The following is a 23,306-nucleotide window of genomic DNA, read 5'->3' as shown; positions in this document are numbered from 1 at the left end:
TTTTTTGTCACAGCAGTAATTGTTTGCAGTTCTAGCTTCTCTCATTGTTGGCAGACCGAGGGATTTCACAAGTTGGAGGTGTTTCCCGAAGCAGTCTTATCGCTTATTTTTCTTTATTTCACAATTTCCTTTCAAGATCTCTCGCAACAACTTGCAGCTTCCTTATCAGTACATGCAGCTCTACAAGCGAGTTTAAATATCTCGCCACATCATGACTTACTAATAATTTTCTTTGCCTTGGAAGCCATAATGCAATCACATTATGCATTGCAATAACTTCCAAATATTAACAAAGTAACACTCCAATTATAAATTATCAAAAGACATATTTTTCTTACCAGGGTAGGTTTCGTCTCTAGTCGTTACTGCTAATATTTAGCCAGCAATTTAAAGCCATACCACAAAAAATACAAAGCTACGATCTATAGAATGATGTACTGAAAGGTTGAAGTAATGTGAGAAATAATATGTACTTCCTAACACTATTTTTTACATATTTTGTTAATATTTTTGAAGATATTTATATTAAAATGTTGTCTTTGCTTTGAATTTCCTTCTCCATTTCTCCTAAGCTAATTCCCTGACATTAAGGATTACCAATAGCATTCTAATAAAGACCTGTACGTGAGAAAGGTGTCGTTCTAAGAGAATTTGAAATAGTTTTGATTTAATGTAATTTCCATACTTAAAAAGTTGTACTAAACTTCGGAGTTAACAGGAAGTCGATACAGTAATAAGATTACTGTTACAAGTGTTATGAATACTTAGATTATAGGGTAAGGATACGGGCACAGGAACCACGTGGTAAACACAAAGGGGCGGGGACACAAAGGGTCGCACTGGGTAAGAGAGAGCGCGGCGGGATGTGAATCGCGACCAGAAACTTACTGAGGAGCTCGACCTAATCTAGCACGCTCTCTGACCCCGGGTCGCCTCAGGGTGCGTATCACTCTGCCTGAGGTCACCCATAGAAAATGGGAATAGGGTAAACTACACAAAATTCTGGTCGGTTGGGTAGAGTTACCAGTAACTCCTAAGAAAGTAGTTTTAGGTAAGTATGTTAGAAAAAATACAAATTACTTAAAATTTGTGATATTATAGGAAATCTAAGTATAAAAGAACATTAATGGCTGCCAATACATAGTAAGCAATACTGCTATTAAAGAAAAAAAAAGGCAATGAATGAAGAAAATACTCAATGCTTATTTAAGAGAAACCGTTTTAATCTCCCATCATCACTAATCTACAGTGGCCGGCGTGAAACCTCACACATGAATTGGTATGTTTGTGGCCTTTGTCCTGCAGTGGACTAGAAATGGCTGCATTTGTTATTTTAACTGACGTGAGACTTCTGTGTAGGTGTAATTAAACTGGCAATTACCTTGTGTTACAAACAGCGAACTGCAACTGGAGACCATTTTAAACCCAATATTGAAAGTGAGTCACTACAATAAAATGCTAAGTAATCTACATTTACATTTATATATCATTACAATTCATATAGTACAACACTTCAGAGATGAGAAGCAGGAGTAAATAAGACATTTATTTGAAAAGTTTTCATAGTGAAGAGTTAGCTTTTCTTAATATAATTTGCATTATCACAAGCTTAAAAAATAATGAGCCCTTTAGATTTTTTCAAATCCGCTACCTATAGAGTTTACTTTCTTTTCTAATTATAACTTGCATAAAAACAAAAGAATTGAGATTATTATTATTTCTAGTTTAACAACACATTTAAAATTAATTATGTTTCTGGATATACGGGGTTTAGCTTAAAGGTTTGTTCATGCATTCAAGAATTACTAAAGTTTAGTGGAGAGAGATTCAATGCAACGCAAGAAAATTAAAATTAAACTAATACAGTTGGGCTAAAGGACAGATAAAATAAACTATAATACTCAACAATCTACAATTAGACTCTACAGAAGTCCTACAGAGATTATAAAGAATGTACTAGTAGGTTTGGATAGAGAGTAGAACAAAAAGGAAACGAAGAAATGTATAACACATCTAATTATCACAGATTAATGTCATATCCTAAATAAAACTGAATAATTATTAGTAGTCTAAACTGGTCGCTCAACGAGAATAAAATTAATTATTGTTCTATGCTTTTTTTTAAGATAATGTATACCTGATCTACCATTTACTGGTCAAGGTTCTTTTGCAATTATACCAATTTAAATTGCTGGAATTTTAATGAAAGAAAATGAAATTGTACAACCTCCAGGGATTGATTACTCTTTAATTTGACTTATGAAATTTAGTAATTGAAATTTCAATAAAATTATTCTAGTTAATTTAAGGAATCATAAGACACGTCAAAAGAAGTTTCAGAATAAAAGGGGAAAGTCTATCCTAAAACATTTGAATTACACTGAGTAAAAGTCATCATCAACATCTATGCCTACTGACGCAAAGGTCCTCTGTTAGATTTTGCCAGTAGTCTCTATCTTGAGCTTTAAAATCAATGCTTCTCCATTCATTAAATCAATGCTTCTCTATTCACAATGCTTCTTCATTCAATAAATCAATACTTCTCCAATCACTAAATCAATACTTCTCTATTCAACTCAATGATTCTCCATTCATGAACTAAATGGAATAATAGTACCGCAATAAAAATAATTTCCTCACATTATTTGATGGAAAGAAAATTTCAAAACTTACGTTTCCAATATAGAAATTTATAGAAGCTCGGGGAGATACAGACTAGACTTTTATGTCGCTATCTTTGCCCTCCATTCCGAAGTGATGCCTTGCAAATGTTTCTCCCACTAACAGTGGAAACAACATCGATGCTTCACCATAGACCTGAAAAAGAACACAAAGTACAGAAATCATTTAGCATAAATGGTAAGATTTCATCACAATTAAAAAAAGTAAATAATGTAATAACGTATCCGTTTAATTTAAAATTATACTGTCTGTAGTGGCATTGTTAGAGGGACTTTATAAAATGTCCACCGGGCTTTCACAAGAGGAGGGGGACTTTATTAAAATGCCCAGTGGGTCTCCATGAGAGGAGGGAGCTTTTTTAAAATGCCCCCTGGCTCCAAAACAGAGACAGAAAATAAAGTTATATAAGTATATATTTAAATGTAACACCCTCTTAGTAAAGAGGGGGGGTCCTCCTTATTAACTCAGCCCCCAGGGCCCTCAAATCTCTAGCTACAACACAGACTGTGTGAAATAAACATAAAATAAGAATGGCATGTAAAGTGTTAGAAGAGGGTTGAACCTAACTGGCATCTTTATAATTTTCCAAAGGCTAAAGTTGATTTAGAAAATAAAAGATGCCTCTCTTTACTTAAGACAAATATATTTAAAAATCTACTCTTCTACATTCAGAACTATAAAAAACAATGCATATCTAAACTTTTCTAACACACTTTACTTCTTACCTTTACCGGGTTTGCGTCTATTTTTATTTTACCCCACGAAATAGCTTCGTCTGGCCTGGCACCACTATCGCTGCCATCCCACTCACTAGCCGTGTTCAAAAACACGGAGAAATTCGCACCATTCCTCTGAAAGTAGAGACAGGTGTTCCATAAAATCCATTTGTAAAAGTATAACTTCTATTATCATCACAAGTATTATTATTATTACTTGCTGAGCTACAATCCCAATTCTAAAAGCAGGATGCTATAAGTCCAAGGGTTCCAACAGGGAAAAATAGACCAGTGAGGAAATGAAATATGGTAATAAACTACAAGAGAAGTAATGAACAAATTAAAATAAAATATTTCAGGACAGTTACAACATTAAAATAGATTTTTCAATATTTAACTTAGCCGGTGATTATAATAGCTGCAGCTCTGCTGCTCGACAGAAAACTCTACGGAAAAAATCCGCCAGCGATCGCTATGCAGGTAGGGGGTGTACTTCAACAGCGCCATCTGTCGTCCAGATACCCAGTACTCATTGTAAACAAAGAACTCAATTTTCTCTCTGTCGTGCTACCGGCAAGACCTACTAATTCGCTGTTGCTAACTGGATTTGTTTTTACAACTATTTGGTGAAGTACACTATTCTAGTTTTGAGCTTTCGCTGTGCAGGCTTTCTCTTCAATAAATCCTTGCATTCTTTTTTTGATTACGGATTATTTGTTGATGACTTTGGATAGTTTTTGAATTCCCCTTTGACCAATTCAAAATGGCTGACCCTTCTCAAGTCATAAAATTCAGGAAGTGTAATGCTAGCGACTGTTCAAGGCGTCTTCCGAAGGCCTCTATCGATCCTCACACTGTTTGTTCCAATTGTCGGAATAAAACCTGTCAATTGGAAGATCGATGTGAGGAATGCGTTGGGCTTTCGGAATTCGATTTTATCGAATTCCAAAAATATACACGTAGGCTAGAGAGAGATAGAGTCAGGAGAAGTTCCTCTCGTTCTGTTGAATTTTCCTCTCCTCATGCCCCACAACCTATTCCTTCCCCTGTAGTGGTTGCTCCTAATCCCCCTTCTGGCACTCAGGAACCTTCGATGGCTGATATGATGCGTGCCATCCAAGCTCTGGGTGAGAGAGTTGAGTCCCTGGCTAGTGACCGTAACCAGCTCATGGCGGACGTCAAGGAGCTGAAGTGTAAAAGTGCAGTGGGAAGTGATAAAGTGAGTGATAGTGTTGTGGATAGTGTTGCGCTTGAGGGTTCGTCTATTCGTGCCTGTCGTCCTCCTAGTTCGGGACCTCTTGCAAGCTCCCAAGTCCAGGGGAGAAGCAATGTCGTACGACCAATGGGTTCGAGAGGCTTTAATCAGCGAACAGACGTTCCCTCTGTGGTTTCGGCGTATCTACCCAAGATCGTCCCTACCACACAAAGACGAGAGAGCCCATTTATTCCTCGTCTGCGGAAGAGGTTTCTCGCAAGAAACCATGGACAGAGGTCTCACGACCGTTAAAGCGCAAGTCGGTCCCTTCCGCGCAAGTCCAACGGCCCAGCTGTAGCCACTGGGTCAGTTCGGACTCGCTGCAGTCTTCCGATGACTGCCCACCTCCTAAGAGAGGCAAAGCGGTACCGCCTCAGACAGTTACACCGTCTGTCGCCGCACCTGCTCCTGCAGACCCTAAGTGGTCTTCGCTGCAGAACATGCAGTCCCAATTAACGTCTCTGATGCAGGACTTGCGTGCGGAGAAGGTTGCTGCCGCACCAGCTAATACAGCCTCTTGCCTACAACCAACCACACACTCGGTTGTGCGTCCTGTGGACGCTGAGGCGACCTTCTTGCGCACTCCAGTGGAGAGAGTTCCGCCACCCATGCGTTCCAGTGTACCCTGCCAGCCGCATGTTGACGTTCAGCGACGCACGGAACCTTCCGTTGACGTTCGCGAGGTACAACAACCGTCAGAGTTGTTTTGTTTTGACGCGGTGCGTCAACCTCCGCAACCCAGTGTGGTTGCCACTGCTCACCCACATCAGGCTAGACAGTCTGGAGTAGACGCTGTGCGTCCCCGCGCTGCTATGGTTGTTGCCAGCTCACAGACTGGGCAACAGTTCCATGACGTTGCGTCCGGCTCAGTCACGCATGCACCCGTGCGACCGGACTCAGCTAACCAGCCGTTACCTACTCCTTTGCCGCTTCCTCCTCAATACTCGGATGATGGACTTTCGGAGGATGATGGTGCTGCTCACGTTGATGAACCACATTCGGATCTTGACGAGCCTAAGTCCACGCAACCCTCTTTGGACTTTAGAAAGGTTTTGGCTCTGTTCAAAGAGCTGTTTCCGGACCAGTTTGTGTCTGTGGCTCCGCGCTCTCCTCCGTCAGAGTTTGTTTTGGGTATGCCGTCATCTTCGCCTGCCTTTACAAGACTCGTCCTCGCTCGCTCGTCCAAGAGAGCTTTACGAGTGATGGGAGAATGGATGCAGTCCAAAAAGAGTCTACGGAAGACAGCCTTTACGTTTCCCCCTGCTAGACTCTCCTCTAGGTCGAGCGTCTGGTAGGCCACGGGAGAAGTTCTCGGCTTGGGAGTTCCTGCCTCTGCCCAAGGCGACTTCTCAAGTCTTGTAGACTCTCCCCATAGGCTAGCCATGAGACGCTCAAAAATATGTTGGTCATCTTCGGACCTAGACCACCTTTTGAAAGGGATATTTAGAGCCTTCGAGGTCTTCAACTTTTTAGACTGGTGTCTGGGAGCTCTAAGCAGGAAGATCTCTCCGACAGACAAGGAGACTTCCTTGCTCATCATGTCCTGCATGGACAAGGCCATACGTGACGGGTCTAATGAGCTTGCTGCATCGTTCGTATCCGGAGTCCTCAAGAAGCGTGAGAACCTTTGCTCTTTCCTGTCAGCTGGAGTTACACCTTGCCAAAGATCAGAACTTCTGTTTGCTCCTCTTTCTAAGTGCCTCTTTCCAGAGGACTTGATTAAGGAGATTGCTGCTTCTTTGATACAGAAGGACACTCATGATCTGGTTGCGTCCTCTGCTCGCAAAGCCACCCCTTTGCCTACCTTGTCAAGACCAAGGATGGACACTCCAGCGTCCAGATTTATTCCGCCCTTTCGTGGCAGAGCCTCCAGCAGAGGAGGTGCTCGTGCCGAAGGGAGACGTGGAAAGAAGAAAGGAACCAAGTCCTTTAAAGGCAGAGTCTGACTGCCATCTTCTTCAGACAGTAGTGGGAGCCAGACTCAAGAACTTCTGGCAGACCTGGGAGAAGAGAGGCGCAGATGCACAATCTGTGAAGTTGCTCAGAGAGGGGTACAAGATCCCGTTTGTACGAAAACCCCCTCTAGCAACGTCTCCCATTGATCTCTCTCCCAGGTACAGAGAGGAAGACAAGAGACGAGCATTGAAACAAGAAGTGTCTCTCTTACTAGAAAAGGGAGCGGTAGTCAAAGTCCTGGACCATCAAACCCCGGGCTTCTACAACCGCCTCTTCTTAGTGGCAAAGAAGACAGGAGGGTGGAGGGCGGTGCCAGACGTCAGTGCGCTGAATGTCTTTGTCACAAAGCAGACGTTCTCCATGGAGACCACAAAGTCCGTTCTAGCAGCGGTCAGAAGGGAAGACTGGATGGTCTCTTTAGACCTAAGGGACGCATACTTCCACGTCCCCATCCACCCAGACTCCCAACCTTTTCTGAGATTTGTTTACGAAAAGGTTGTCTACCAGTTTCAAGCCCTGTGCTTTGGCCTAAGCACAGCTCCTCTTGTGTTTACGAGGCTGATGAGGAATATAGCCAAATTCCTGCATTTAGCGGACATCCGAGCCTCCCTCTATTTGGACGACTGGCTTCTAAGAGCTTCTTCCAGTCGTCGCTGTCTGAAGGATCTAAAGTGGACTCTAGATCTGACCAAGGAATTGGGTCTCCTTGTCAATTTGGAAAAGTCTCAAGTGGTCCCATCCCAAACTATTGTGTATTTAGGGATGGAGATTCACAGTCTAGCTTTTCGGGCTTTTCCGTCGGCCCCCAGAACAAACCAAGCCCAGTTATGCATCCAGAACATGCTGAAGAAGGAACGATGTTCAGTCAGGCAGTGGATGAGTCTGATAGGGACACTATCATCCCTGGAACAGTTCGTATCGTTAGGAAGACTACACCTCCGTCCTCTTCAATATCACCTAGCTGTTTACTGGAAAAAGGACAAGACGCTAGAAGCGGTCTCGATCCCCATTTCCGAGAAGATGAAGTCTTGTCTGACTTGGTGGAAGGACAGTATCAGCCTCAGAGAGGGTCTGCCCCTGGCTGTTCAGACTCCCAACCACGTTCTCTTCTCGGACGCATCGGACACAGGCTGGGGCGTGACATTAGACGGTCGGGAATGCTCGGGAACTTGGAACTCGAGTCAAAGGACAATGCATATCAACTGCAAGGAGCTACTGGCAGTTCATCTGGTCTTGAAAAGCTTCAAGTCTCTCCTTCAAGGCAAAGTGGTGGAGGTGAACTCGGACAACACCACGGCTTTGGCGTACATCTCCAAGCAAGGAGGGACCCACTCTATGACGTTGTACGAGATCGCAAGGGACCTCCTCACCTGGTCAAAAGGTCAAAACATTTCGCTAGTAACGAGGTTCATCCAAGGCAACTTGAATGTCATGGCAGATTGCCTCAGTCGGAAGGGACAAATCATTCCAACAGAATGGACCCTACACAAGGATGTGTGCAAGAGACTTTGGGCCACATGGGGCCAGCCAACCATAGATCTCTTCGCAACCTCGATGACCAAGAGGCTCCCAATATATTGCTCACCAATCCCGGACCCAGCAGCAGTTCATATAGATGCCTTTCTCCTGGATTGGTCACATCTAGACCTTTATGCATTCCCCCCGTTCAAGATTGTCAACAAGGTACTGCAGAAGTTCACCTCTCACGAAGGGACAAGGTTGACGTTAGTTGCTCCCCTCTGGCCCGCGAGAGAATGGTTCACCGAGGTACTTCGATGGCTAGTGGACGTTCCCAGAACTCTTCCTCTAAGGGTGGACCTTCTACGTCAGCCACACGTAAAGAAGGTACACCAAGGCCTCCACGCTCTTCGTCTGACTGCCTTCAGACTATCGAAAGACTCTCGAGAGCTAGAGGCTTTTCGAAGGAGGCAGCCAGGGCGATTGCTAGAGCAAGGAGGACATCCACCCTTAGAGGCTACCAGTCGAAGTGGGAGGTCTTCCGAAACTGGTGCAAGTAAGTATCTGTATCCTCGACCAGTACCTCTGTAACTCAAATAGCTGACTTCCTTTTATACCTGAGGAAAGAACGATCTCTTTCAGCTCCCACTATCAAGGGTTACAGAAGCATGTTGGCATCAGTCTTCCGTCACAGAGGCTTAGATCTTTCCAACAACAAAGATCTACAGGACCTCCTTAGGTCTTTTGAGACCACGAAGGAGCGTCGTTTGGCTACACCGGGTTGGAATTTAGACGTGGTACTAAGATTCCTCATGTCAGAAAGGTTCGAGCCGCTACAATCAGCCTCCTTTAAAGATCTCACCTTAAAGACTCTTTTCCTGGTTTGCTTAGCCACAGCTAAAAGAGTCAGTGAGATTCACGCCTTCAGCAGGAACATCGGATTTTCATCTGAAACGGCTACATGTTCTCTACAACTTGGTTTTCTAGCCAAAAACGAGCTACCTTCTCGTCCTTGGCCGAAATCGTTCGATATTTCAAGCCTATCGAATATGGTTGGAAATGAACTAGAAAGAGTCTTATGCCCTGTGAGAGCTCTTAAGTTCTATTTAAGACGAACTAAACCTTTACGAGGACAGTCAGAAGCTTTATGGTGTTCAGTTAAGAAACCATCTTTGCCTATGTCAAAGAATGCTTTATCCTATTTTATCAGACTGTTAATACGAGAAGCTCATTCACATCTGAGTGAGGAAGACCAAGCTTTGCTGAAAGTAAGGACACATGAAGTCAGAGCTGTCGCAACTTCAGTGGCCTTTAAACAAAATAGATCTCTGCGAAGTATAATGGACGCAACCTATTGGAGAAGCAAGTCAGTGTTCGCGTCTTTTTATCTTAAAGATGTCAAGTCTCTTTACGAGGACTGCTACACTCTGGGACCATTCGTAGCAGCGAGTGCAGTAGTGGGTGAGGGCTCAACCACTACAATCCCCTAATTCCATAACCTTTTTAATCTTTCTCTTGAAATGTTTTTTATTGTTGTTTTTGGGTTGTCCGGAAGGCTAAGAAGCCTTTCGCATCCTGGTTGATTTGGCGGGTGGTCAAATTCTTTTCTTGAGAAGCGCCTAGATTAGAGGTTTTGATGAGGTCCTGTGGTATGGGTTGCAACCCTTCATACTTCAGATCCTAGGGGTCGCTCAGCATCCTAAGAGGATCGCGAGGCTCCGTAAGGAAGACGTACTCAAAAAGGCAGAGTAATTGTTCAAGTCGACTTCCTTACCAGGTACCTATTTATTTTGTTTTTTGTTATTTTGATAACTTCTAAAATGAAATAAAAAAATCCTTAGCTCATAATGATGTAAACATTTATTGCTGGTCTCTACCCACCCCCCTGGGTGTGAATCAGCTATTATAATCACCGGCTAAGTTAAATATTGAAAAATGTTATTTTGATTCTAAAATAAATTTTTGAATATACTTACCCGGCGATTGTAAATTAAAGGACCCTCCCTTCCTCCCCAATAGAGATGCAGTGGACCGAGGAGAAAATTGAGTTCTTTGTTTACAATGAGTACTGGGTATCTGGACGACAGATGGCGCTGTTGAAGTACACCCCCTACCTGTATAGCGATCGCTGGCGGATTTTTTCCGTAGAGTTTTCTGTCGAGCAGCAGAGCTGCAGCTATTATAATCACCGGGTAAGTATATTCAAAAATTTATTTTAGAATCAAAATAACATTTCTCATATATAACCTATAAAAATAGATAGAACAGTGTGCCCGAGTGTACCCTCAAGCAAGAGAACTTTCACTAAGGCTGGGCCAAAGTTAAGATTGTGAAATTAAGGAGGGAACTGGGCCTATCCTATGCTAAATTTTAACAAAATTCAACTTTTAAAAAAAAATCTTCTTGAAGCCTATTAAGTTTATATGTTGAGAACTTTCTGTAAAGCCTTCTCAGAAAACAAAAACTTTTAATAAATAACAAAACGCACAAATTAGTATAAAGAACCAACAAAAATCATAAGAACCAGACTAACCATTAAATTAGCATTACATATATGATGTTTGACTATGCCTCCTCCAATTATAATCATCCCAGAATTAACGGCCTTTTTGGCAAAGTCATTCAAGCGACGGAGATCTGGAATGAAAACAAAAGAGGTGGTTTTTATTGCATTTAAAGATTTGTTAATAAAATGAGTATCCAAACATTGCAAAATGGCTTTTACCTTTGTTACTGTGATGGGTGTACATTAAATTTAGACAATACATTCATAAGGAATTTTATGTTTGTTTCTGTGATGGGCATATGTTAGACACTGCAATCATAAGAACTTTCATGTTTGCTTCTGTTATGGGCGTATCTTAAATTTAGACACTACAATCATAATGAATTTTATGCTTGCTATTGTGATGGGCGTATACTAAATTTAGACACTGCAATCATAAGAACTTTTATGCTTGGTACTGTGATAGGCATATATTAAATTTAGACACTACAATCATAAGCATTTTTCTACTTGCTACTGTGATGGGCGTTTACTAAATTTAGACACTACAATCATAAGCATTTGTATGCTTGCGATTGTGGTGGGCATATATTTGAGACTATAATTTACAAATTGCATACAACCATCATCTTAACTTTCTTTTAAATCATCAAAAGATTTTAGCTGTATGGGGATAGCCTGTTGGTCTAGCAGGCAAGGAGATATTTAAATGAAGAACAGAAGATGGAAAAGTTTAAATCCTAAGCAAATCTAGTAATATATTACTGAAACTTCCTGCCCCTTTGAGTGCTGATAAAGAGGCCACCATATGAAATTCATACCGTGTATACTGTTACAAGCAAATTTCATAACCAGATTAAAGATGCCACAATTTTATATGATGCCAAATAAAAACTCTGTAAATGCTGTATATAATGATTTTAATTCACTATAATAACCAAAACAAAAAATGAAAGTATGATTTGTAATTATTTGGCATCATAACATTAGTGGCTATTGATGCTGATTTAAGTATGATTAACTAACAATTAATAACTTTTAAGATAAAAAAAATAAAATGAATAAGTAACAATTAATAACTTTAAGATAAAAAATGAAATAAAAAAACAAATTAATATATAACTTAACAATGAAACTTAAAATCTAGTATATTTAAAAACGAGTAACAAGGTCGGTTTTCAAAATGAACTTAAAAATGCCACTGGCATCATAAAAAACGTCCCCTCCAAGAATCTTGGTGAGGATGAACCTGCTGTCCTCACCACAAGCTTGCAGAAGGATAATGTTGCCGTGAAAAATGTTATTTTCATTAGTAAAATAAATTTTTGAATATACTTACCCGATAATCATGTAGCTGTCAACTCTGTTGCCCGACAGAATTCTATGGAGGGATACGCCAGCTATCACAATACTAGAAGGGGGTGTTCTTACCAGCGCCACCTGTGGCCAGGTACTCAAGTACTTCTTGTTGACACCTCCTCAATTATTCCTCGGTCCCACTGGTTCTCTATGGGGAGGAAGGGAGGGTCAATTAAATCATGATTATCGGGTAAGTATATTCAAAAATTTATTTTACTAATGAAAATAACATTTTTCAATATTAAACTTACCCGATAATCATGTAGCTGATTCACACCCAGGGGGGTGGGTGAAAACCAGTGTACAAGATTAAAGGATAGCTAAGTATCCCATATTTCATATAACAGTTATCTCAAATAACAATGAAATAATAAGTACCTGGTAAGGAAGTCGAATTGAACCGTTACTCTGTCTCTTTTTTAAGTTCGTCTTCCTTACTGAGCGCAGCGTTCCTCTTGGAGGCTGAATCAACCCAAAGGTGCTAAAGTATACAGGGCTGCAACCCATACTAAAGGACCTCATCACAACCTTTAACCTCGGCGCTTCTCAAGAAAGAATTGACCACCCGCCAAATCAACAAGGATGTGGAAGGCTTCTTAGCCGACCGAACAACCCATAAAAAAGTATTCAAGAGAAAGGTTAAAAAGTTATGGAATTATGGGAATGTAGTGGCTGAGCCCTCGCCTACTACTGCATTCGTTGCTACGAATGGACCCAGGGTGTAGCAGTACTCGTAAAGAGACTGGACATCTTTGAGATAGAATGATGCGAACACTGACTTGCTTCTCCAATAGGTTGCATCCATAACACTCTGCAGAGAACGGTTCTGTTTGAAGGCCACTGAAGTAGCCACAGCTCTCACTTCATGTGTCCTTACCTTCAGCAAAGCAAGGTCTTCTTCCTTCAGATGAGAATTTGCTTCTCTAATCAGAAGCCTGATGTAGTAAGAAACTGAGTTCTTAGACATTGGTAGAGAAGGCTTCTTGATAGCACACCATAAGGCTTCTGATTGTCCTCGTAATGGTTTTGACCTTCTTAAATAGTACTTAAGAGCTCTAACAGGGCAAAGTACTCTCTCTAGTTCGTTCCCCACCATGTTGGACAGGCTTGGGATCTCGAACGACTTAGGGCAAGGACGGGAAGGAAGCTCGTTTTAGCCAAAAAAACCGAGCCGCAAGGAACATGTAGCCGTTTCAGATGTGAAACCTATGTTCCTGCTGAAGGCGTGGATCTCACTTACTCTTTTACCTGTTGCTAAGCACACGAGGAAAAGAGTTTCTAATGTGAGGTCCTTAAAAGAGGCTGATTGGAACGGTTCAAATCCTGATGACATTAGGAACCTTAGGACCACGTCTAGATTCCAGCCTGGAGTGGACAACCGACGTTCCTTTGAGGTCTCAAAAGACCTAAGGAGGTCCTGTAGGTCTTTGTTGGAGGAAAGATCCAAGCCTCTGTGGCGGAAAACCGCTGCCAACATACTTCTGTAACCCTTGATCGTAGGAGCTGATAGGGATTTTACGTTCCTTAGATGTAACAGGAAGTCAGCAATCTGGGTTACAGTGGTACTGGTTGAGGAAAACTGCATTGGCCTTGCACCAGCTTCGGAAGACTTCCCATTAAGACTGATAGACTCTGAGAGTGGATGTCGTCCTTGCTCTGGCAATCGTTCTGGCTGCCTCCTTCGAAAAGCCTCTAGTTCTTGAGAGACTTTCGATAGTCTGAAGGCAGTCAGACGAAGAGCGTGGAGGTTTGGGTGTACCTTCTTTACGTGAGGTTGACGCAGAAGGTCCACTCTAGGAGGAAGAGTCCTGGGAAACGTCGACCAGCCATTGCAGTACCTCGGTGAACCCTTCTCTCGCGGGTCAGAGGGGAGCAACCAACGTCAACCGTGTCCCTTTGTGAGAGGCGAACTTCTGAAGTACCCTGTTGACAATCTTGAACGGCGGGAATGCATACAGGTTGAGATGGGACCAATCCAGCAGAAAGGCATCCACGCGAACTGCTGTTGGGTCTGGAATCGGAGAACAATACAAGAGGAGCTTCTTGGTCATCGAGGTAGCGAATAGAACTATGGTTGGCAGACCCCACAGGGCCCAAAGTCTGCTGCAAACATTCTTGTGAAGGGTCCACTCTGTGGGGAAGACCTGACCCTTACGGCTGAGGCGATCTGCCATGACATTCATATCGCCCTGAATGAGCCTCGTTACCAGCGTGAGCTTTCGATCTTTGACCAAATGAGGAGGTCCCTTGCGATCTTGAACAACTTCCTCGAATGAGTCCCTCTCTGCTTGGAGATGTAAGCCAAGGCTGTGGTGTAGTCGGAGTTCACCTCCACCACCTTGTAAGCTGGAGGGACTTGAAGTTTATCAAGGCCAGATGAACTGCCAACAACTCCTTGCAATAGATGTGAAGTGTCCTTTGCTCCTGATTCCATGTTCCCGAGCATTCCTGTCCGTCCAGTGTCGCACCCCAGCCCGTGTCCGATGCGTCCGAGAAGAGACGGTGGTCGGGGGTCTGAACAGCCAAAGGTAGACCTTCCTTGAGAAGAATGCTGTTCTTCCACCACGTTAGAGTAGACCTCATCTCTTCGGAAACAGGAACTGAGCCCGTCTCTAGCGTCATGTCCTTTATCCAGTGAGCAGCTAGATGATACTGAAGGGGGCGGAGGTGGAGTCTCCCTAACTCGATGAACAGGGCCAGCGATGAAAGTGTCCCTGTTAGACTCATCCCCTGCCTGACTAAGCATCGGTTCCTTCTCAGCATGCTCTGGATGCATTCTAGGGCTTGGAAGATCCTTGGGGCCGACGGACAAGTCCAAAAAGCTCGACTCTGAAGATCCATACCCAAGGAAACAATGGTCTGGGATGGAACGAGCTGAGACTCCTCAAAATTGACCAGGAGGCCCAGTTCCTTGGTCAGATCCATAGTCCATTTGAAAATCTCCAGACAGCGACGACTTGTGGGAGCTCTTAAAAGCCAGTCGTCTGACGGAGCCGGACACAAGATCATGATACTGCTGCACAGTCTGTAAACTGACAATCATGGGCAAGCGAGGAAGTACAGTGACAACCCGAATCTGTCTAGACTATCTGGGTCGTACAGACAACTCCTTAACGGGTTGCTGAGGTTGCCGCACTGCGTCACAACAAGTCCCTTCTGTTGGTTGTTGAACGTCTTCCCCGTGACACATTGACTCCGTAAACAAAAATCCTCTAACAAGGACTAAGCTTGGACTGCATGTCATGCAACACAGCTCAAGGTCTATGGGAGCAGGTGTGGTAACAGACGGGATTAGCGGCTGAAGTGGAACCATTACCTTCCCTGTAAGCATGTTATGCTTAAATAAAAGTCCATAAGAGGTTATGCAGCTAAAGGCTCCCTCCAAATGACAGAGTCCTCAAGGGAATATCAGAAGGAGGGAGAAAAGAACTTTCTCATCTACAGGGACCTTATCCTAGAAAAGCTAAGTTCTCTGAGTGAGGGTTCACTGGTGCAAAAGCAGCAGACTAGAAGGCAACGTTATGAAACTGCTTGACAGTCTAGTGAGTTGGCAACAACCCAAGATATGTTGAGAAGCATGCGGTAAGGTATGCAGAGCATGATGAATGCAGAGTATGCTGTATGCAGAGCATGCTGTATGTAGAGCATGTTGTATGCATAGCATGCTGAAAGCAGAGCATGCTGTAAGCAGAGCATGTTGTATGCAGAGCATGCTGAATGCAGAGCATGCTGAATGCTGAGCATGTAGTAAGCAGAGCCTGCTGTAAGCAGAGCCTGCTGTAAGGAAAGCAGAGCGTGTGCATGGCGTTTAACATTTCTCAGAAATTCCATGACCAGTGCTAGAGTGCTTTATGCATGCTTGCATGGGGTTTAAAAATCAACATAATGTTTACCTTACATTCATAACTCATGATTCATATTTTTGCCATGGTTAGAAAATGGAGGTAAGGTATGCTGAACAGCAGAGTCAGAACGAGCTGGAACAACAACAGTGGAAGGTGCAGAATCAGGGTGCACGGGTTGAGCTCGGTGCAGCAGTTGTACCTCCACCGAGAGTTGCACCACCGGTGGAGCAGCCAGGGGAGGAGGAGGAAGAGTGGAGTAATCCTCCTGATCCCAAACCGAAGGTTGCCTTAAAGAAGGCTGAGGCTGAACAACACTGGGAACAGCGAACACAGAAAGAGGTTCAACATCGTACGCCTGGCAGATGGTGCTGCGACTGGGTGCAGCGAGTACAGGCGGGTTGAGCACAGGCTGAAAGGGTGCAGGGGAGGTGCAACACTCTCAGCCCGACACTCACACAAAAGGTCCGAAAGCTGTGCTTGCATGGACTGTAGTAGAGTCTACAACATCGTACGCCTGGCAGATGGTGCTGCGACTGGGTGCAGCGAGTGCAGGCGGGTTGAGCACAGGCTGAACGGGTGCAGGGGAGGTGCAACACTCTCAGCCCGACACTCACACAACAGGTCCGAAAGCTGTGCTTGCATGGACTGTAGTAGAGTCTACAACATCGTACGCCTGGCAGATGGTGCTGCGACAGGGTGCAGCGAGTGCAGGCGGGTGCAGCACAGGCTGAACGGGTGCAGCCGGTTGGTGCACCACCGGTGCAGGCGGGTGCAGCACAGGCTGAACGGGTGCAGGCGGTTGGTGCACCACCGGTGCAGGAGGAGGAGGAGGTGTAACACTCTCAGCACGACACTCACGCATCAGGTCCGAAAGCTGTGCTTGCATGGACTGTAGTAGAGTCCACAACATCGTACGCCTGGCAGGTGGTACTGCGATCAGGCGGAGCGAGCATAGGGGGGGGGGAGTGTAGGCGCACTCTCAGCCCGACAAACTGATGACTGAGGAGAGACAGAGCTAACCCAATGACTGCATCCGGGTTGTTGAACTTTACTTCGTACGTCTGGCATAGGTCTGGACTTTACGTTTAAGAGGTCTTGAGACCTGAGACCAGCGTAACTCTGCCTTTATTTTCTCCTCTAAATCTCTTCTGCAGACGAGCAAAATAAGGGCTCAATCGTCTGCGGGTGGGAGTGACGGTCTCTGTAAGACACGCCCACAACCACCGAGGATACTTCTGTGCGCCGATCAAGGCCTGCCGAACCCTTATGCCCTTCGACATTGCTTCTCCCCTGGGCTTGGGAGCTTGCAAGAGGTCCCGGACTGGGAGGACGACTGGCGCGCACAAAAGTACCCTCACGCATAACACTGACATACTTTGCGCTAATCACTTATCACTTTGATTTCTGTTTGCACTTATTTCACTGAACTCGAAACTTTAAGTGGTTTGTACCTGAAACACGCAATTCTATCCTTCTCAAAAGTTAGTAATTGCGAAAACAGAATTACAATGTAACAGAAAAATCTAATGAAAGAAAAATCAGTGGCTGGAAAGAGACTAAACACTAGATCACTCTAGAAACGTTTAGTTTCTTCCCCTAAAGAGACTAGGGATAAGAGCAAAACGATAACGACGTTACTCGTACGCCTGGCAGGCTTGAGGGAAACGTTTATCCTCTTTCTCCCTCCGTCTCTATCTCTCTCTCTCTCTCTCTCTCTCTCTTGACTTAGAACCTGAGAGAAGAGCCCAATCATATATATCGTTAAAACATATTATTGTTAAAGGAAAAAACTGAAATATTTCCCAAAAAGAAAAGTTCCTTAATAGGATCAAAACCATTAAGTTAAGAAAGAATGAACAAAACGCTAGAAACGGTTACTCTTTACTGCAATGTGAAACCGTGAACATTCTTTCTCTATCGTAACGATAGAGTGCAAGTTGAAACGTTCTGAACGTCAACAACTGCCGAGACAAACAAAACGTTAGTTCAACTTTGAAAACAGTACGAGACTATCAAAGAAATTCTTTCAAAGACCTTAAAATAGCATAATATGTTAACAGGTAAAACCGAAATGACGGGCTCACGATAATTAACTTCGGTACCAAGAAAAGACCGCCTACTATTAGGAAGGTCGAATATAAACAAATATAAAAATTAATTTTAATAAGTTTATAATAAAAGGAAGTTAATCGAAGAGGCCTATAAGAGGCGGAGAGATATAAAATAAATCTATAACTTTTGTTAAGCAAAATTAAGAAAGAGAGTCTATACTCTCTTAGACACCAACACTGCCGTCTAAGAGAAGGGTCGGCCATTGAAAGGTGAACGAGAGTTCATACTCTCTTCGTCACCAAAATTAATCAAATTAATTCCAAAAGCTAACTAAGCTAAAAAAGAAGTTTCCAGTAAAGCGACAGCCGAAATCAAAGAGAAATACTTCACCAAAGTCGTGAAAATACTCCAAGAACATAAGCGTATCCCAGAACGTCTTGTCAGAAGCACGACAGAGGAATAATTGAGGAGGTGTCAACAAGAAGTACTTGAGTACCTGGCCACAGGTGGCGCTGGTAAGAACACCCCCTTCTAGTATTGTGATAGCTGGCGTATCCCTCCATAGAATTCTGTCGGGCAACAGAGTTGACAGCTACATGATTATCGGGTAAGTTTAATATTGAAAAATTATAGTAAAACATACTACATAAACACTCTATTGATATTTTGATACAAACAATTTCTCACCTGAATTTATATCTACGATAAGACCAGGACTTTTTATGCCGTGAAAGTACATCATGTCACCTAGACTTCCATCAGTCAATGCGGGGCTAAATATTGGAATTTTATTCTTCGCAGCCCAATAAGCAATGCTCGAAGGGTCGTTAATTTCTTTGCCAAGTCTAGTGATGATCTTTGAGGGTGACCACACAACTCCCTGAATGAAGAAAATAAAGATTCACAACAATTATTACTAATCAATTGCTTATAACACCTTGCCTCTTTTTCAGATACGTTTAGTATGCCAAAGAGGTAAATTTCTTATTAAAAAAAAAATGGTAAAAATTACCCACAAATTCAATTTTATAAAGTAAACAATGGTTCTCATTCACAAATATAGTTTGGACAATGAGTATATCTAAATAATGTCCCAAATGTAGTATAATGAAGGAATAAAATTATAAATGAAAACTTCTGAAAGTTTATCATCATCATAATCATCATCTCCTCCCACACCTATTAATGCAAAGTTCATACAGCATACTAATCCAAATTTCTTTATGTTTTATGAATAAAAATCATGTTCCAAGCTCCCTTAATTACTTTACAGTACTTTGATGGCTGCTTTTCCGGTCCCATACAGCAGGGGAACCCCACTCTCTACAGGACCTCCACTGTCGTTCTACCTTGTTCGTTCAGAGTACTGTATTTAAAGTTTCATACTGCGTATTGTTCATTTACTGTTAAATTGTCGCTGTTGTATTTGCCATCAATTACATAGGCCATGCAACTTCTCCAACATGTACAGAAGGTCCCCAACTTACAAACATTCAGAGATACAAACATTAATCCAACTTCATTTGTTCCTTTTAATGCCTACGATCCAATAAACCTCTCTACCTAAAGAAAATGCAATAAAATTCACTTCATGTTTCAATTAATCCGCAGTAGCTTATTTTTCAACCTTTGACCTTATCATGTATTAACTGGCATGGATTTTTATACACTTAAATATGAAACAAGTTTGAAGTCTCTGTGACAACGATGTCCAAACTTATGGCTGATTATCTGAAGTGGACATTTTGCTTAACCATGACCTTGACCTTTGATCTTGACATTCCAAAATTAAATCATTTCCAGTTTTTACACAACAGTCAATTCCTGCAAGTTTCATTACTCTACAATTGAAATTGTGGCCAGGAAACTGTTCACAAAACAAACACACAACAGGGGCTAAAACATAACCTCCTTCTAACTTTGTTGGCGGAGGTAATAATATAATACCGTAAACACATACTTGATTCCGCTGCTCCTCCAACATAGCGTCTAGAATTGGCATAACCCAGTCTTCAAACTTGCAGTAATTGTTGTTAGGCACCAGTAAGTTTCCTATTCGGTTGATCCCTTTCAATCGCAGAGATTTTCCTTTGAGATAAAAGTCTCCCATATATGTTGGTGCTAAGCATTTGATAAGGTCTTCCTCTACACCACCCGCCGTTGTTACCAAGCAATCAACTAGCTTATGTTCAACTAGGAATCTGTAGAAAATCGAAAGAGGTGATCTTAGATGGAGGATAAATAAACTTCTGTAGAAGAAATTGGAATAATTATCATCAAAATTATTACTAGCTAAGCTACAACCTTAACTGGAAAAGTTAGAATGAAATAATGCTGAGAGCTAAATTAAAAGAAGGCTTTTGCCAACCTGTTCGACAGAAAAGCATTTCACAAAACTAGAGGGGCACTCAGTGGAGCGCAGACCTCCGCCGCGGCATCTTATTTCTCAACTTTGACCTTAACATGTATTAATTGGCACAGATTTTCATACACTCAAATATGAACCAAGTTTGAAGTCTCTGTGACAACAATGTCCAAACTTATGGGTGATTACTGTACGTGAATTGGACATTTTGCTTGACCGTGACCTTGACATTTGATCTTGATTCTACAGTCCTAACACTTTATTACCTCCACCAACAAAGTTGGAAGGAGGTTATGTTTTAACCCCCTGTTTGTGTGTGTGTGTGTGTTTGTTTGTGAACAGCTTCCTGGCTACAATTTTAATCCCAGAGTAGTGAAACTTGCATGGATTAACTGTTATGTAAAAAGCTGGAAATGATTAAATTTTGGAAGGTCAAGGTCACGGGCAAGCAAAATGTCCAATTCACATAATCAGCCGTAAGTTTAGACATTGTTGTCACAGAGACTTCAAACTTGGTTCATATTTGAGCGTATCAAAATCCAAGCCAATTAATACATGTTAAGGTCAAAGGTCAAGGTCATGAAATAAGCTGCCGTGGCGGAGGTCTGCGCTCTATTGAGTGCCCCTCTAGTCTTTAATTTTGTATTGGATTTCTCAATCTGGACTAGAACCATTTGCAAAATTGAGAAGAATTCTCTCAAGCTTTTATTGACAATCATAAGACTACAAGCAATTGAAGGCAAGACTGATTGGGCTGCTTGAAAAGACTGGTTTTTTGAGTTTGGTTAATCTCTTTCTCTCATTTAGCTTTCTCCTTCTAAGTCTAGAAAGCACCCATATGAACCTTAGGTGAGTTCTCATAGAAATATGTTATTTTTATTAGTAAAATAAATTTTTGAATATACTTACCCGATAATCATGTAGCTGTCAACTCCGTTGCCCGACAGAATTCTATGGAGGGATACGCCAGCTATCACAATACTAGAAGGGGGTGTACTTACCAGCGCCACCTGTGGCCAGGTACTATAGTACTTCTTGTTGACACCTCCTCAATTTTTCCTCGGTCCACTGGTTCTCTATGGGGAGGAAGGGAGGGTCGATTAAATCATGATTATCAGGTAAGTATATTCAAAAATTTATTTTACTAATAAAAATAACATTTTTCAATATTAAACTTACCCGATAATCATGTAGCTGATTCACACCCAGGGGGGTGGGTGAAAAACCAGTGTACAAGACTAAAGGATAGCTAAGTATCCCGTATTTCATATAATCAGTTATCCACAATAACAATGAAATAATAAGTACCTGGTAAGGAAGTCGACTTGAACCGTTACTCTGCCTTTAATAAGATCGTCTTCCTTACTGAGCGCAGCGTTCCTCTTGGGAGGCTGAATCAACTCAAAGGTGCTAAAGTATACAGGGCTGCAACCCATACTAAAGGACCTCATCACAACCTTTAACCTCGGCGCTTCTCAAGAAAGAATTGACCACCCGCCAAATCAACAAGGATGTGGAAGGCTTCTTAGCCGACCGTACAACCCATAAAAAGTATTCAAGAGAAAGGTTAAAAGGTTATGGGATTATGGGAATGTAGTGGCTGAGCCCTCGCCTACTACTGCATTCGTTGCTACGAATGGTCCCAGGGTGTAGCAGTACTCGTAAAGAGACTGGACATCTTTGAGATAGAATGATGCGAACACTGACTTGCTTCTCCAATAGGTTGCATCCATAACACTCTGCAGAGAATGGTTCTGTTTGAAGGCCACTGAAGTAGCCACAGCTCCCACTTCATGTGTCCTTACCTTCAGCAAAGCAAGGTCTTCTTCCTTCAGATGAGAATGTGTTTCTCTAATCAGAAGCCTGAATAGTAAGAAACTGAGTTCTTAGAACTTGGAAAAGAAGGTTTCTTGATAGCACACTATAAGGCTTCTGATTGTCCTTGTAAAGGTTAAGACCTTTTTAGATAGTACCTAAGAGCTCTAACTGGGCAAAGTACTCTCTTCAGATCATTCCCCACCAAGTTGGACAGGCTTGGGATCTCGAACGACTTAGGCCAAGGACGTGAAGGAAGCTCGTTTAGCAAAAACCGAGCTGCAAGGAACATGTAGCCGTTTCAGATGTGAAAACAATGATCCTGCTGAAGGCGTGGATCTCACTTACTCTTTTAGCTGTTGTCAAGCACACGAGGAAAAGAGTTTTTAATGTGAGGTCCTAAAAAGAGGCTGATTGGAGAGGTTCAAATCTTGATGACATAAGGAACCTTAGGACCACGTCTAGATTCCAGCCTGGAGTGGACAACCGACGTTCCTTTGAGGTCTCAAAAGACCTAGGGAGGTCCTGTAGATCTTTGTTGGTGGAAAGATCCAAGCCTCTGTGGCGGAAAACCGCTGCCAACATACTTCTGTAACCCTTGATCGTAGGAGCTGAAAGGGATCTTACTTTCCTTAGATATAACAGGAAGTCAGCAATCTGGGTTACAGTGGTACTGGTTGAGGAAACTGCATTGGTCTTGTACCAGCTACGGAAGACTTCCCCTTGAGACTGATAGATTCTGAGAGTGGATGTTCTCCTTGCTTTGGCAATCGCTCTGGCTGCCTCCTTCGAAAAGCCCCTAGCTCTTGAGAGTCTTTCGAAAGTCTGAAGGTAGTCAGACGAAGAGAGTGGAGGATTGGGTGTACCTTCTTTACGTGAGGTAGACTTAGAAGGTTCACTCCTAGAGGAAGAGTCCTGGGAATGTCGACCAGCCATTGCAGTACCTCTAAGAACCATTCTCTCGCGGGCCAGAGCGGAGCCAACCAACGTCAGCCGTGTCCCTTTGTGAGAGGAGAACTTCTGAAGTACCCTGTTGACAATCTTGAACGGCGGGAATGCATACAGGTCGAGATGGAACCAATCCAGCAGAAAAGCATCCACGTGAACTGCTGCTGGGTCTGGAATCGGAGAACAATACAACAGGAGTCTCTAGGTTATCGAGGTAGTGAACAGATCTATGGTTGGCTGACCCCACAGGGCCCAAAGTCTGCTGCAAACATTCTTGAGAAGGGTCCACTCTGTGGGGATGACCTGACCCTTCCGTCTGAGGTGATCTGCCATGACATTCATACCGCCC

General features: G+C 42.8%; 1 protein-coding gene across 2 annotated transcripts in view; it reads right to left on the bottom strand.

The window, feature by feature from the left end:
* Dhps (Deoxyhypusine synthase) overlaps positions 1–23,306 on the bottom strand; it is a 53,392-nt gene that overhangs the window by 14,732 nt on the left and 15,354 nt on the right. For both annotated transcript variants that reach the window (XM_068370950.1, XM_068370951.1), the window contains exons 5-9: positions 19,790–20,030; positions 18,517–18,709; positions 10,601–10,704; positions 3,408–3,533; positions 2,674–2,817 (exon numbers count right to left, since the gene is read on the bottom strand). In XM_068370950.1, coding sequence (XP_068227051.1) covers positions 2,716–2,817; positions 3,408–3,533; positions 10,601–10,704; positions 18,517–18,709; positions 19,790–20,030 — 766 coding nt within the window. In that variant the 3' untranslated portion in view covers positions 2,674–2,715. The remainder of the gene's footprint in view (positions 1–2,673; positions 2,818–3,407; positions 3,534–10,600; positions 10,705–18,516; positions 18,710–19,789; positions 20,031–23,306) is intronic.

Source organism: Palaemon carinicauda, chromosome 3, assembly GCF_036898095.1.
Source record: "Palaemon carinicauda isolate YSFRI2023 chromosome 3, ASM3689809v2, whole genome shotgun sequence".
NCBI lineage: Eukaryota > Metazoa > Arthropoda > Malacostraca > Decapoda > Palaemonidae > Palaemon > Palaemon carinicauda.
Note: the sequence above shows the minus strand (reverse complement) of the source record. Positions and strands in the feature narration are given on the sequence as shown.